Below are 13,968 nucleotides of genomic sequence, written 5' to 3' on the forward strand. Positions count from 1 at the left end.
TCTGTAGGCATCAGATGTCATGATGGCCCTTCGCTCATGGCACCTAGATACAGATGATATGTGAGCACAGCGAGGATAATGAGCAATACAGCTAATTTGATGTTTTTAGCACAACATAGAAGAAGAAAAAGAGATGCTAACCATGCAGCACGAAAGCATCAGCAACGACGATGCCACCGAGCAGGTTGAAGATCAATCCTGTCGCTCTTCCTCTGAGCTATAATGTGTTGGCGCCATCGAAACGACGTTCAACTGTGATTCAGTGCTGATATAAAGGCAGAGAGAGAGCTACACTACCAAGCGGAGTGCAAAATCGCAAAAAAAAAAGTGTTGGTCCGTCGATCCATCATACAAAATCAAAGCAGAATTCCATCAAAAGAGAAAATTCAACGACTGCAAGGCAGAACAGCAATGGTTTGAAATCTAAGAAAATGGTGATTTGAGAGTTTTGGCCCAGGCTTATGGACTCACAACGTCTTAAGCAGTTTTTTTTTTTTTTTTTTTTTTTTTTTTTTTTTTTTTTTGCCCGCTGTCTTGGTTAGCCGGGATATAGAGATTGATCCAAAATTTGGCATCTGAATTAGAATCCATCTCATCTGAAACTGGTTGACTTCCCTTCAAAGGTCCCAGATGAAGAAATATTGCATGTTTAAAGTCACAAGCTATATCATCTGCACCTCAAGGTTACCTGTTTCTCTCAGTTCGCCATGGGTGCCTCTATCATGATCCAGTTGGGTACTCTGTGATGAATATGAACTAAACCCCTGCAGGATAGACACACACGCAGTTAAGGTAAATGCCAAGAAGCTAACTCACCAACAGCTCTCGTCTCGACGCTGGTAACTTCCTTGAATGGTACCCAAAAGTGAGGTGCTCTCGATGATGATATCTCTTGACGGGAAACATGTTTGCGGTGATATCATTGCCCGGCAGCGTCTTTAAAGTCGACAGTTAAATGCTCGGGCTCTTTCGGTTCGGTTCCGCCAGCGTGCCAAGATTGTCCGCTAGGGACAGAGGGTCCGCAGATATTTTTGGGGCATATCTCAGTTTCTAGACATTCCTCTATGCGGAGCAGAATCAGCATAAGCTGCGCGCTGAATGTGACGATTGCCTTTTCAGCTGAATCGCTTCGTGCACGTTGATATGTAAAACTAATTTTGGACTTGTCGTCAACTCGAGCAAGCACTGAAAGGTTTTTTTGGTAGGCTCAGGAAGTGACAAGCTAAAGTTGTTTTTGCTGTGAGGAAAATGCTGGGTTTGTATGTATTCCTTCGCAAGCAATACAGCGGGCTCCGGAACTGTCAAAAATAAGTTGCTAACATTCCTTGACGCTCTCATGACCTCTTTGCCAACAGGCCCCCTCCACGGCTCAGCCGCGCCCTTCCCAGCGGTGCTGTCTCGACCACCCGCAAGCTTGTTTCTGCAAGTTGTTCTGAATGAGAACTGGCCGGCTGCGGCCACCCAATGGGACCGACATGAGCAGTGTAAACTTAGTTACTGGATACAGACTCGAAATCATTCTTCCAGACCATGTGTATCATACTTTAGCGCCAGAAGATGATGAGGAGAGTCGACACCATCTGACTCTGCATGTTCCTGACACGGCTATGCCTCTGAAATACCAACAGAGGAATGTGCAGGATATTTCATGAACAGCTTCTGTGTCAGGATTCTTCTTTTTATTACGCACCCTCGATTGCATGGAGTGCAGTCATCTTCTCTCTCTGTTTTGTGGACTTGATTTCCCATGCTCTTTTGGACCAGCAACGACGGCCTTTGTCGGTCTCCAGCCCCGCTGGTTTCGTTGGGTCATAATGGGAGAGAATGGGAGCGTGCGTTAGGCGATCCTTCAGCTCCTTGGAAGCGGGCTGACAACACTCTGTCATCCATTCGAACACGATGTCGTTGTGGGGGAGTTGTCTCAGCGGGTTTGCAACACAGCTATAGTTCTTCAATGAATCTCCAGTAGGAGTTGCGGGAACAAAGGAGGGACTACACAGTCCTAGGACTGCCGTAAGTGCTTACCAGTTTGTGTTCACCTCCACTTTCGGCTGCCAGGGTTGGTTCCGGGGTGCTTGATACGCGTGTGTGTTGCTTGCACTTCTTGATCCTGGCCTACAATTCTACAACATGATGACGCATGATGGCGCATGATTGTTTGCTGAAGGTGGTCTTGATGGTATGTTTTTCCCCCTGAACGCTCTCTGGATACTGCCATGAGTCTTTGATCACCAGAGGGTTTCGTGGGTCATCCTCACAATAAGCCTTTCCTTTTTGCCATTCCTCGCTGCCTCAATGCGACGTTTGTCGACAATAGTGATTACCGGGGGGGTCGAATCCAAGCTGCTCTGGGCTCATGAGGAGGAACCCAAGAATGATGGTTATGAATCGGAGACTATCTGTGTTGATATCAAAGCTCTCTAATGCTATCCTACCCAGGCAGTCAAATTGCCACAGGCGGAAAAATGGCCCGCAGTGCGTGAGCCCCAGAACAAAACGACTTGAATCCTGAGCTGCCAGGACCTCTGTGGCGTAACCTTCCCAAGTCAAGGCCACATTCTTGAGAGGCTGTCATACTTGGGGTCATCCTTCAGTTCTCCGGGTATGAGAAAACCTAAGACCAGCGGCATATGGAGTCTTCGGTGGCACTTGGATCATTGACGAAGCCGACATCGACTTTGCGTGTTGCAATAAGTTCCCCTAGAGGCTGGGTGGGCGGCGCGAGAGGCCTCCAGTCAATTTTCTGAGCCGAGCCATGTGCCTCTGCAAACTGATCAAGCTCCTGATAACAAATTGGGTGTGTCATGTAGAATTTCTCTGTATCTTGAAGCAAGTCTTGTAAATGACTTAGGGAGTTGTTCAAAGGGTATTTTCCAATGGCGTTTCGATCGCCTTGCGAAAGGTTCGCCATATTAAACAGAGCGTTGTAAATTCTAGTATGTGGCCACTGGAAAGCAATAAGATCGCGGGAGTAGAGAGAGATACGTCGCTTCAGAGCTTTCCAGCAGAAGTACACTGAGTGTCAAAGGGTCATGCAGGCAAAAGGAGCGATGGACACAGAGGCATAAAAAATTCTCCCCGGAAGTTGTCTGACAATCACGAAGCCGGAGTCGACAGGGATGGAACTTTGGGCCAACGAGATGTAGAATTCAAGCGGGCCCGGATCGGGTTCTTGGAAATCCATCAAAGAGTTAACCATTTCCGGATCAGGGTAGGGTTTTTTTTTAAATTTCGGATTGGAATCACAAGAAATGTGCCACTTTATTTCTGTCGTTTGGTGCTCTAGCTCGACTGGACTGAATTTCCTGCTCCAGTAGCTGAAAGCGTGCCCTAATCAAGTTAAATAGTCGCCTCACGCCGCCTCGTTCGAGATAGAGAACCCTCCTCCTTCCAGCCGGCAGCGAAAGCGAGACCATGTGAACAGCCAGGAGATTTGCTGGCTGGAGAACAGGGCAGTCACAGTGAATGGGGCCTGGTGCCTAGCATATACAATAAAGCAGATACGGATAGGAAAGCAACCTGGCTTCCCATCATGGCCCACGCTGGTCGATGGGGGTGCAGACATAACCGTACCCATGCCAGGTTCACTTGGATGACACCTTCATGCGTTCTTCGCATGTAACAACTCGCACTGAAAGAAACGTCTGGCAGGCGGTCCGTTGGATGTGGATGAACGTACCATCAGTCTGGGCAACATTTCACGCTGATGAAGCCCATGGATATCGAGAAATGTTACGGACTAAGATATGCGCAACGGCAGCGGCAGGGAGGTTGCCGACATAGCGAACAAGCGAACATGCGAATATGTGAATATGTGAATATGCGAACAAACGAACGAGTGAACATGCGCACATAGCGGGCGCTATGGACTACGCCCCGGGTTGCCACCGTTGGATCCTAGCAGAACAGAGCGCGCTCGGTTGTTGCCATAATCGGGACATAGCAGGGCATTCCGAGCTTTGAAAGATGAAGACAGAAATTTGAAACAGGCTATCCATCTCAGCTCCTAAGTTATAATAATGTTGAAAAGACGGCCCTCGGAGTTCTGAGTTAACTATCCCTCCACGCATCCTTGGTTTGTAAGAACTAGCGACGGTTTTCTAAAGCCTGGGGTTAATTAAACGAAAAAACGAGGACCCGCACGTACGGGGTTGGTTTTATCTCGTATTCTTCCTTTTGTTCTGGCAGAAATCAAGAAAACAAGAAGACTGCGCAGACTGCGGTAGATTGTGTACATGTGAAGAAAGAGGGTGGGAACATGTCCAATATCTCAAAAGGCTGTTCTGTGGTGTACAGGACGGAGCAAGGAGTCAATGTATGAATGTGTAGTATCTGACCCCTGAGCCATGCTCCATAACAGTTTGACCACAACTGACTACTCTGATGAGCAAGGAAAAATCTCCAATATCCACAGCTAAAACAAACCATGAAAACAAGAAGGGAAACAAGTGATTTATTCCAAGAACAATATATATATATATATATAACAAAACGGGACTCGTTAAAGTCAACTATGTGGTTATGTATGTGAATGTAAACCAAAAGAAAAACCCAGAACAAGACATCGAAGAAACCAAGAAGAGAAAAGATATCCATCTATCTACATCGCCCTTCTTCGCAGGACACTATATACCCTCGATTGCAGCGGCTGGCATCTCTCCCCACCCTCGCCTCGCTTTTCTTGGGGAAACTGGAAGAAACAGATAGCCTCCAGCAAGATGACTACATCGTCAACGACTTAATTGTCAGATCTGAACAGTCCCGCCCTAGCTGTGCAGTCCATGCTTCTTCTGCGACGGATCTTCATCGAGTTTATCCTCGTCATCATAGAGATCTAAACTCTCAAAGTCATCACTGTCCCCTCCGTCAGTCTCGAGATCCTTCCCAGCATCCTCGCCCTTCCCGCTAGTTTTCAAAGCATGCTTCCTGTTCTCGTCCTGCCCGCTGGGCTCCAGATCATCGTCGCCATCGTCATCACCTGTGTCCAAGTCATCCGCACCGTCCGCATCCGCCTCATCGTCGTCCAAATCAAACCTGGAACTGTCATGGCTGCCAGATTTGAGAGAGTTCTCGTCGTCCTCCGCATCATCTCCGTCGTCCAGGTCATCGACTAGATCTTTGCTGCTAGGATTTGAGGCATGTCCGTCGGACAACGTATCTTCTCCGTAGTCGTCGTCATCGTCCAAACCCCCGTCCTCACCCCAATCCTTCCCGTCGATATCCAAATCATCCCCATCCGCTTCATCATCATCGTCGTCGTCATAACCATACCCATCTTCCCCGGCAGCTTTCAAAGAATTCACAGCATCATCACCCTGATCTCTCTCTCCAGGCTCTAAATCATCGTCATCATCGTCATCATCATCATCATCCCCACCCTTTCCGCTAAGCTGTAAATCATCGCTGTCCGCCTTTCCATCATCATCATCATCGTCATCATCATTGTCGTCGTCGTCGTCATCCTCTTTACCATCACCAGCCTTCCCATCTGGTCGCAGTTTGGACACCTCATCAACGCACAAGAACGAACCGATAGACAACGCACCCTCGGAGTATTTGGCAAAGACGACATCTTTGTCCTTACGGAAGGGCTCGCCTAGTTCGTCGCGACCGTGGGGGTCTGCGTACGCTTGGCAGTAGACCCCTGGTTCTTTGACAGATGCGCCATATCCGCTACTTACGGAGCCTGGATGGGGTAGAAGGAGGGTATATTAGTAAATAAGAATACAAATGTATATATATAAACGTGATACATATAGAAACACATTTAAGATCTGTATGTTTCTCAGGGGTTGTTCGAGTGACATACGATGTGTTCTCTCCAGCTCATCTAGCTTTACAACGAGATTAACATGTTTATCTGCAGCTGTCTTGACCTCGATCTGGAATAATGCCGAAGCGACGGCTGCGCACGAGGCGAGCAGAAAGCCCGTGGAGGCCTTCATTTTCACAGCCCTTCCCCCTTCCCGAGCTCTCTATGATTTCTGTAAGACGACGAGAGATTGGGTATCCACAACGAGAGTATAGAATGATGGCAATGAAACACGAGCGCCCTTTTTTTATACAGAGCAGATAAATCGAAAACAGGGGAGGGAATATGAAGAAGAAAAATGAAAAGAAAAAAAATCCACCCCAATAGCAATATGAACGAGAAACAAAACAGAAGAAAAATGTTAATCCGAGAATATTAAAGGAGGGTGAGTTTAAAGGAAAAAAATAAATAATAAAAAAAAAAAAAAAAAAAAAAAGGAGAGTGGATGCCAGGCGCGAAGGAGTTATATACGAGCCAATATGAAGCAATTCCCCGACTCCAAATGCCACCCGCACTGCCCTGTTCAATCTCACAGCCTGGCCGTCATTATTGGCGGATTCCTTGCTGCCCAGTCTCCAGTCTAAACGGTCTATTTTAGCAGTTCTGCGCCAACCTCTCGTGCCGAACAACCAGCCTTGAACCAGGCGGACGCTTTGCCCAGAGGCGCTAGATTTTGGCGGATCAGGGGTTGGCACCGTATTGTCGCCGGAGGAGCCCTAGACGGGGGGAAGAAAAGTAATCTCGCTGCGCCTATTCTTAGACATCGTCGCCCGCAACGACTGTCTGGAGGGCTTTAGGAGTTAGTCAAGTCTCACAGTCTCCCGCTCTGCTTCCATTAATAGTCTCGGGCGTTGGGTTTTCTTGCAGCGATGTTTGGGGCTGATGTGAGTATTTAGACGAATGATCAGTGCGTTTTTTGATGATTTTATTCGTGGCATTTCTGTTGTTTCACCAGTGATGGAGGAATAAAACATCCTTTCGATTCACAGGTTGACCTTCAACAAGGTATGTATGGTGTAGTAACTTAAATATTATTCCGAGTCCACTCAGCATCGAAACAAAAGGTGCAAATCACACACAGTCCGAGGCCATTCCCTCCCTAAGCAGAGGGACAAGTCAACCTGACACAACTCGCAAACCCAACCTATCGAAGAATAAAAATTGCAGCAAAAGATGAACATTGTGAAGTGTGAGATCTCTGCAACCTTGTCACAGAAGCCTCTGGTTCACAATTGGGGCGTTTTAGAAAAAAATCTAACGGCTGCAAACTGAGGCAAACCGTGTCCAATTCTCTCAACAGCCAGTTGTATTCATGATGGATGTGGTGTCTTTAAGAGCTTTTTAAGCATTTCAACCTTGCGAAATCTGAGAAAACCTAGCAGCAAACATTCTTAATCCTGGAGAGTTGAAAACGACCCCATCATCTGCTGCGTAGTTATGCGACAAGAGTGAGCACCGAGCACATTATGGTTGCAGGTGAGATCTTATCTTCTCTCTTCAACATTTCATGGAATTCTTTTCTCTCTTGCTTAATTAGCTTCTCCATAACATTATCCCCTGCCCAAATGTGCCTTTTTCTTGCCTTTCCTCTTGGAAAATTAGCTTTGCCTGTCTTTTTCAATCCCTTGCCTCTTCGCTAAGAGGATACCAAGTTGAATAAATCTCCAGAAGACAGTGAGCGCGCCCAGAGCTGTCTCCAGCACGCCATCCATTAGCAGTTGGAAATCCAAATTGACAGACAACAAGCCCCCGAGCAGATTTCCGCCGTTGTTTTTCCGTCCTTACAGACCAGCTAATGTAACAACGTGGCCTGGTAATGCATGACGCCTAGGTCTAATACAGAAATTGAACGCTTCGTTATCACCCCACAGTTCCTAGCTCCATAGACACTCGCAAGAACGACAGTCCCTGAATTCTCTAGGACCACCCTGATTGAGGGAAAGGGTTGGCGCTGGATGGTAGCTATCTCCCGATTGGAAATCTGGTGAAGTGCCCACCGAGTCTTGGAAGAGACGACCAAAATGACCTTGATCGAATACTTTAAAGGCCGAAAAATGCATTCCATTGCGGCTGCTCGTTCAGCAGGAAAAGTGTCGAGTTGAGGAGGCGCCTTACAACTTCTGGGGCCAAATGGTCTGCAGAGCTCCGAGTTTCCTTAGAATGCGTCAGCAGTAGATAACCGGATGTCTCTCATGTCATTGTTCTGTGTCGGGTCATTAAAGCTGCCTTTTTTTTGCCTCGCAGCAAATAGAATGTATCTACCACATAGATGTGCCGCTGCCCTGAACCGATATTGATGTCAAGCTGTCTCCGATTCGCACTTAGTTCTCGCCAGCTGTTTTGACCACCTGTGGTTTTCCTGGTATGTCAGCAAGGGAGGCCACGTATCGAAGTCTCGCAATCACCGTAACCCGGTCCAGTGCGGACAGAGATCTTCATTGTACTACTCAGAAGCTTGCTGTTGGGAATGATGAGACTGGACGTATTTCCCGTATGCAGGTGTAAAGTAGGTAGTGATTCATGTTGCACCTGGGCTACACTTATTATACATACCGACTTTCAGCCTCCACATCTAGAGATCTCCCATCTTTCCAAGCGCGGAATGAAAGGACAACATCGCCCGTGGCGCGAGAACCTCCCATCAACTCTACTGCAAACCCCATCACCCGTATGGGATTCCAACTCGGTCAGACAAGCCGGCCATGAACAGGGCAGCAGATGCCGAATTCGCGAACGGGAAATCAGGATTCTCTCCGCTCTCTTCGTCGGAATCATCCTCGACAATATTGTACAGAGAAGCCATGGCAGAAGATCCCGGGAGCTGGTTAGTATATATCTACGCAGTTAATGGAGACTGGCGTGGGCACGGAGAGAGAGGTGAATTAGTTCTACAGAAGGGGTTGGGAGAAGTAAAATCCAACTGAGACGACAGGACGCCTTTATAGATAGACAAATCTTCGCAGCCGCCAGCCCGAAAGCGCCAGAGCATCCCTGCACACTGTATATAAAATATGGGAAGGGATTATGTCCCGCGATAAATAGGGCGGTTGGAGACACAGAATCTTCTATGATCTATCTGTACGGTGAACTCCGCGCAACTAAACTTCAAGTCTGCGTGTCGCTTGTTCCCTGGATCAGGGCCAACCTTGTTTGTTTGCTTCAGATATTGACGAGCAGCATAAACTGAAGACAAGATCTCTCGGAATAGTAACTGCGGACGGTTATGTCTACCCATAACTTCACATCGTCCTCTTCAGGTCGAGTCCTTACTCCTTGAGGGAGCGATGCTAGGAATAACTATCGCGGGTTTGCTTAGTTATAGACAGCGGTTTGACGCTGCTTAACTGAATCCCGTTGGATCGGCGTGACAAAGAGGGCCCTGCTAAGCTTGACAATTCGATCAACAGAATGTGTGTCGCGGAAATCTGGAGTTAACAGGAGAGATTTATCTTCCGTGTGTGTTTCTCCCATCTCAGGAACATGCGTGTTTGTATCCGCGACAGGGCAACGATTCTTCAGGGCGTTTACTAACTAATCATAGAATCAGTTTACGGCCCGGCTGCCTTGCTTAACTACTATCTAATTTTTGGACCTGTTTCCGAAGCATGTCATTACAAGCACAGGATACATATGATGTTGTTTGGGATATGGAAACAGGTCTGGATGTGAGAGTAAAGGCGCTTCTTTAGAGAACCCTTTTGCAGAGGAATTCCATCCAAAACCTGATAAAAAAGGAATCCTTAAATACTGTCTTTATCTTCCTCCACCAAATACTGATATCTGTAGTTAGACAGACCGAAGGACAGCGGGGTATTTGACTCTCGCATTACAGCATCCTTCTGTATATGTGGTTTAGGCATCTAACACAGAGCAATGGGTAAAGCCTGTTACAGGCATCAGCGAAGAAACGCAAAACTGGTCATTTTTCTATAAACAGGGGCGCCTATCATTCATGCACGTTCTCCGCATGCCGGTAACCAACTATCCTGATAAAAGATACAAAATCGATCTTATCAGACAGTTATTTTGGCGTTGGACTTTATATGTGGACATTTCAAAGACTAGACGATCACGAAAACACCCTGAAAAAACTTGATTCTTTTCCCGTGGAATATTCAGCTTGATTCTCCATGGCCCTCAGTCACCAAATCGTGGAATGACCTTAAAAAGGAAAATAATAGAATATAATAGAATCGCGAGCGCAAATAGGACTGAGCCGGCTCTGAACATTCCGTAAGCGCATGAAAGAAAAGAGTTATAAAACAATTCAATTTCAGGAGGTGAAATATAAATACCACATGCTTTCGATTCGTTCCAGTTCCAGCAGCAACTTTCACAGAAAACCCTTCTTAGCAACATTGCCACTCCTCCCCCTCCCCGGCCGCTCTACACTTGGGCCATTGACGGGTGACCCCGTCGGCCAGGACGAGGACCATGCATCTCAGCCATCGTTCCACGTATTCCAAGCCCAGAGATGACTGTCGAGGCTATAAATGCAGCCCACAGGAACCAGAGGAAGGCTGTGGCCGCCTGCGCTTCACGGCAGCGCTTCTCCTGGTCGGGTGCGCCTCTGGTTATCGAGTTTGTGGAGGTGAAGGCCTACAAAAGATGGATCTGGCAGGTCAGTAAAATCCAGTCTTCTCAAAATCGCATGTTCCTTTTGGTGTAAAGTATTCTTCCCCCCCCCCTCTTCAACACCTTTCCCCTTCCTTTTTCCTTTCTTTTCTTTCTTTCTTTCTTGTTTTGCCTTTGTGTTTGCAACACGTACCTCGTTACTGCAATCACGCACGCGCAGCTTTAAGGACAGAGCCAACGCACCGCAGAAAATGAAGATGTCATTCAGCAAATCGACGAAGCAGACGACGATGGGGTGAATCATGAAGGACTCGCTAATGGCGGCGGCGGTTAGGTAGAAGAGCGTCAGCATTGAAAATGCCGATACGAATAGGATGTAGTTCACTGATGCCGCGCTGCCGTGGAATGCATCTGCTATCATATTGCCGATGAGAGCCATGATGATTATCGTGAAGAACCACTGTGTGGATTCAGAGTGCTTCAGCAATCAAAATTTCCCTCCTATGTTTTGAGAAATTCGCCGTGCGATGGAGGCCAAGGGGTGGTTGTTCTTGGTAATGCATACCTCGACACCCCGAAGGGCTATGTTGATCATCCTCAATGCCATTGTGATTGTATTTTTTGTGCGCACGCTGATGCCCAGATGCTAGAGACGTGTATACAGCAAACACTGTTTCCCAATCTGATAATATGACGCTATGGCCCGTATGCAGAGAAAATGTGAGATATCAAATATCCGCTTGTAGTGCCAGTAGAGACGTTTGGTTAATCATACTATAGGTAGTTTCAGAATCCCCGAAGATCAGAAATCAGATCGCTGAATTGAAGTCGAAAAGCAATGTTTAAGGAGGCGAATAACAGTCCTGGAGCAAAGGGCCAGTGGGCGGGCAAACAGACTGGACGGGAAGCCATTTAAGATTGCAGTCCATGTAGGCTACGTCATATCGCTTCCCTTTCAGCTTCATCCTGGGAGTTTTGAATTAAGGTTGTATTTGCCATTTTGCAAGCTTTTCTTTTCCGATCGGAATTCAATTGCAGCCCGAGCCATTGCTGGATTGTCGGGGTATTTGCCATCAGTGATGTGGTCTAGATGGCCATGATGTCATACCACGTGTGGTTACGAGCTGGGAGCTTGGGGTTCAGGCCACAAACTTTCCAAGTCGCAGTTGGTTATGAAGTCGAGCAGGGCCTTGAATGTTTCGTGATTATATCATCGTATGCGAAACTTAAGTCTTACCCGTGTGGGCTGTTGTTTGTTCTGCTGCGTCGGGTCTCGATCGTGATCTTCGGCAGTGAAGGACGTAGTTAACTCAACTGGCCAATTGTTTGCGTCTCCCCAAGAAGAAGAAGAAGAAGAAGCAGAAGATGAGGGTTCTTAACTCGGAGACCTGAAGGCCCCCGTTTATGTCTAAGCAGGAAAAGTCTCAGGTTGGCAAGTCTGTCGAAAATGAACATTTTAACTACATTGTTGTGCTTGAATCCTCCAACCGGCTGCTGTCACATGTATCACAACCAAGAACCAGCCCCATCGTAACATTCGACAGGAGTGATTTCATTCGATATCTCGGTTTTCAGCATGTAGAGGGCCCATATTCTACCGAATTATTCTGAAACCCCGAACGTCAGAGCAGGGTGGTCTGCCAGCAAACAATCCCTGCAATAAACATTTAGTTGAAAAAGTCAAAATCTGATGCAAAGCTGGGTGCTTATCTAGCGCCGTGCAAGGTGCCGCCGCCGGAACCAAAAATCAAGATTTAAGAGATGCAACTCCGTCGCCTGTGAAATCCGAGGAGGTTTATCTGCTCGAGTCCTGGCCCGAAGGGGAAAGGTTCTTGGACCATGTGGTTGTTCACGTTTGACGTCTTATCGATGTCGTTAATCACATGTGGGCTGGAGGGTGAGGTTGATCTGAGATGTTTGAGATGTTCTTTTCATATTGTCGAGAGGGCGAAGTCTTGAGCTTTTGATATGATGGGGACTATTGGGTGATTGGTTGGTAACCGGAGAAGGAACCGCGGCATTAATTATCATAGGACGATATGAAGCTTGTTGATTCGCCCAGCGAGAGGCAAGAGTTCCAAGTTCAAAAAGAAGCAGATTCTTGAGGAATACGTTTATGCCTTCTTCCCGGAGGAAGAAAGCGGAAAAGAGCCAGAGTTATATAAGATCGGGGCTGGCTTCCATCGCCGTACAAAGCGCCATTATTACAAATATGCTGTTAGATCTCTACAGATATTCATGCCTTCTGGTTCAACCATGAACCCACAGGCCTCGAAACGAAACTAACTCTTTGATCAGAAACCAAGTCAATGTCTTCAAGGTCAAGAACAGGACAGCGAGGAAGAGGCCATCAGAGAGAAGATTAAATGTTCGTCACTGCCCTCTATAACCTACATCCCAAGCTCTCCAATCCATGACCCTTGCTTGTGCAAATTACAGGATAAGATGAGGCAAGGGAGGGAGGTGAGAGGTGGGCAGCGATGCAATGTAGACATTGATAACATACCTATTCAATGAAGTCTGTGTCCATGTTCGGGCCTAGCTGCACGCCCTGTACAGAGAGAGCTCCTATGCAGACGTGACACTGCCCATCCTTTGCTTTCCTGTGGGTGGTTTTTTTTTTTTTTTTTTTTTTTTTTTTTTTTTTTTTTTAATATTCCGTTTCATTCTTTCAGATCTGCATCTCCGTATGTAACATCAAAAGTAAAATTGTCATGGCAATTGCGAGAAGCAAATGATATCGAACATCGAAAAAAGTCTTAGTACTTAAAATAATATGTCCATATCTCAAAGATGTCAACCCCACCAAACCAACCAGCCAACCGCCCACCCCATCCGCAAAAACTAAAGAAAAGAAAAAAGGCTTGTATAATCATCACGCATGCAAACTACAGCATAGCATAGCATAGCATAGCATAGCATACACATCTTGATATGAAAAAGATGGGGGTCATCAAGGCATTAAAAGCTTGCTATCAGCGTATTAATAAGAAAAAGAAATGAAAAGAAGAGAGGGAGAGAGAGAGAATAAGTTTTAAGTGGGCAACCGGTAAACTAAGCCAGGCAAAACACCCACCAAAGACTGTCAAACACAGCATCAGGGGGAAAGGGGAAAAGGGGAAAAGGGGAAAAGAGGAAAAGGGGGAAAAAAGGGGAATTGGCAAAACGATCTCAACTCGCAACAGCCAACTGTGCAACAAGGTCCGACGCAACATCCAGGAACGGATAGGGACTGGTAACCTCCTTCTCCCGATTCCGAATCCGCTTGCTGGTAGGCTTCCACTCACCACCACCACCACCACCACCACCATCCTCATTCTCAACACGTATCACATTCTGATACCCATCGCACTTAAAATCGACCATGAAATTGTTCGCCAATATAACTCAGCATTGAGTGTCAATTAGCTTGGCCTTCATATTCACATGCCAGAAGAGGTAATTCAAAGATCTGACCAGAGTGTTCAGCTTGGTGGTATATTTAGTATTCTGTTTGAACTGGCTGATCACCTTGCCGATGCAGCTATCTGAGTCATAGAGGTTATATTGCATTTGAGACCTCAAGTTCAGATCTCATGCTG

At 46.8% G+C, this 13,968-nt stretch overlaps 5 protein-coding genes across 5 annotated transcripts in view; all 5 read right to left on the reverse strand.

Moving 5' to 3' along the window:
- Positions 1-919: 919 nt before the first annotated feature.
- Positions 920-2,142, reverse strand: PAAG_11600 (hypothetical protein; the record flags this gene model as incomplete). The annotated part of the gene is made up of 4 exons (XM_015847220.1): positions 920-1,185; positions 1,691-2,008; positions 2,040-2,074; positions 2,120-2,142. 4 exons carry the CDS (start codon positions 2,140-2,142, stop codon positions 920-922), a joined length of 642 nt encoding a protein of 213 aa, XP_015703129.1.
- Positions 2,143-2,614: 472 nt separating this feature from the next.
- On the reverse strand, positions 2,615-2,911 carry PAAG_11601 (hypothetical protein; the record flags this gene model as incomplete). The annotated part of the gene is made up of 1 exon (XM_015847221.1): positions 2,615-2,911. The coding sequence occupies one exon, from the start codon at positions 2,909-2,911 to the stop codon at positions 2,615-2,617; it is 297 nt and encodes a 98-aa protein (XP_015703130.1).
- Positions 2,912-4,766: 1,855 nt separating this feature from the next.
- Positions 4,767-8,615, reverse strand: PAAG_03384 (hypothetical protein; the record flags this gene model as incomplete). Its single annotated transcript, XM_015844952.1, has 15 exons — positions 4,767-5,686; positions 5,810-5,975; positions 6,310-6,528; positions 6,575-6,595; positions 6,628-6,691; positions 6,765-6,835; positions 6,890-6,911; positions 7,362-7,399; positions 7,461-7,502; positions 7,553-7,592; positions 7,810-7,850; positions 7,928-7,966; positions 8,075-8,160; positions 8,218-8,351; positions 8,479-8,615. The coding sequence occupies 15 exons, from the start codon at positions 8,613-8,615 to the stop codon at positions 4,767-4,769; spliced, it is 2,040 nt and encodes a 679-aa protein (XP_015701926.1).
- Positions 8,616-10,198: 1,583 nt separating this feature from the next.
- Positions 10,199-10,994, reverse strand: PAAG_03385 (hypothetical protein; the record flags this gene model as incomplete). Its single annotated transcript, XM_002794794.1, has 3 exons — positions 10,199-10,411; positions 10,581-10,847; positions 10,953-10,994. 3 exons carry the CDS (start codon positions 10,992-10,994, stop codon positions 10,199-10,201), a joined length of 522 nt encoding a protein of 173 aa, XP_002794840.1.
- Positions 10,995-13,558: 2,564 nt separating this feature from the next.
- Positions 13,559-13,968, reverse strand: part of PAAG_11602 (CAMK/CAMKL/AMPK protein kinase) — a gene marked incomplete at both ends in the record, with an annotated part of 2,812 nt that continues 2,402 nt past the window's right edge. Inside the window, one exon of the mRNA XM_002794795.1 lies at positions 13,559-13,773. Coding sequence (XP_002794841.1) covers positions 13,559-13,773 — 215 coding nt within the window. The remainder of the gene's footprint in view (positions 13,774-13,968) is intronic.

Source organism: Paracoccidioides lutzii (assembly GCF_000150705.2).
Source record: "Paracoccidioides lutzii Pb01 unplaced genomic scaffold supercont2.7, whole genome shotgun sequence".
Taxonomy (NCBI): Eukaryota; Fungi; Ascomycota; class Eurotiomycetes; order Onygenales; family Ajellomycetaceae; genus Paracoccidioides; species Paracoccidioides lutzii.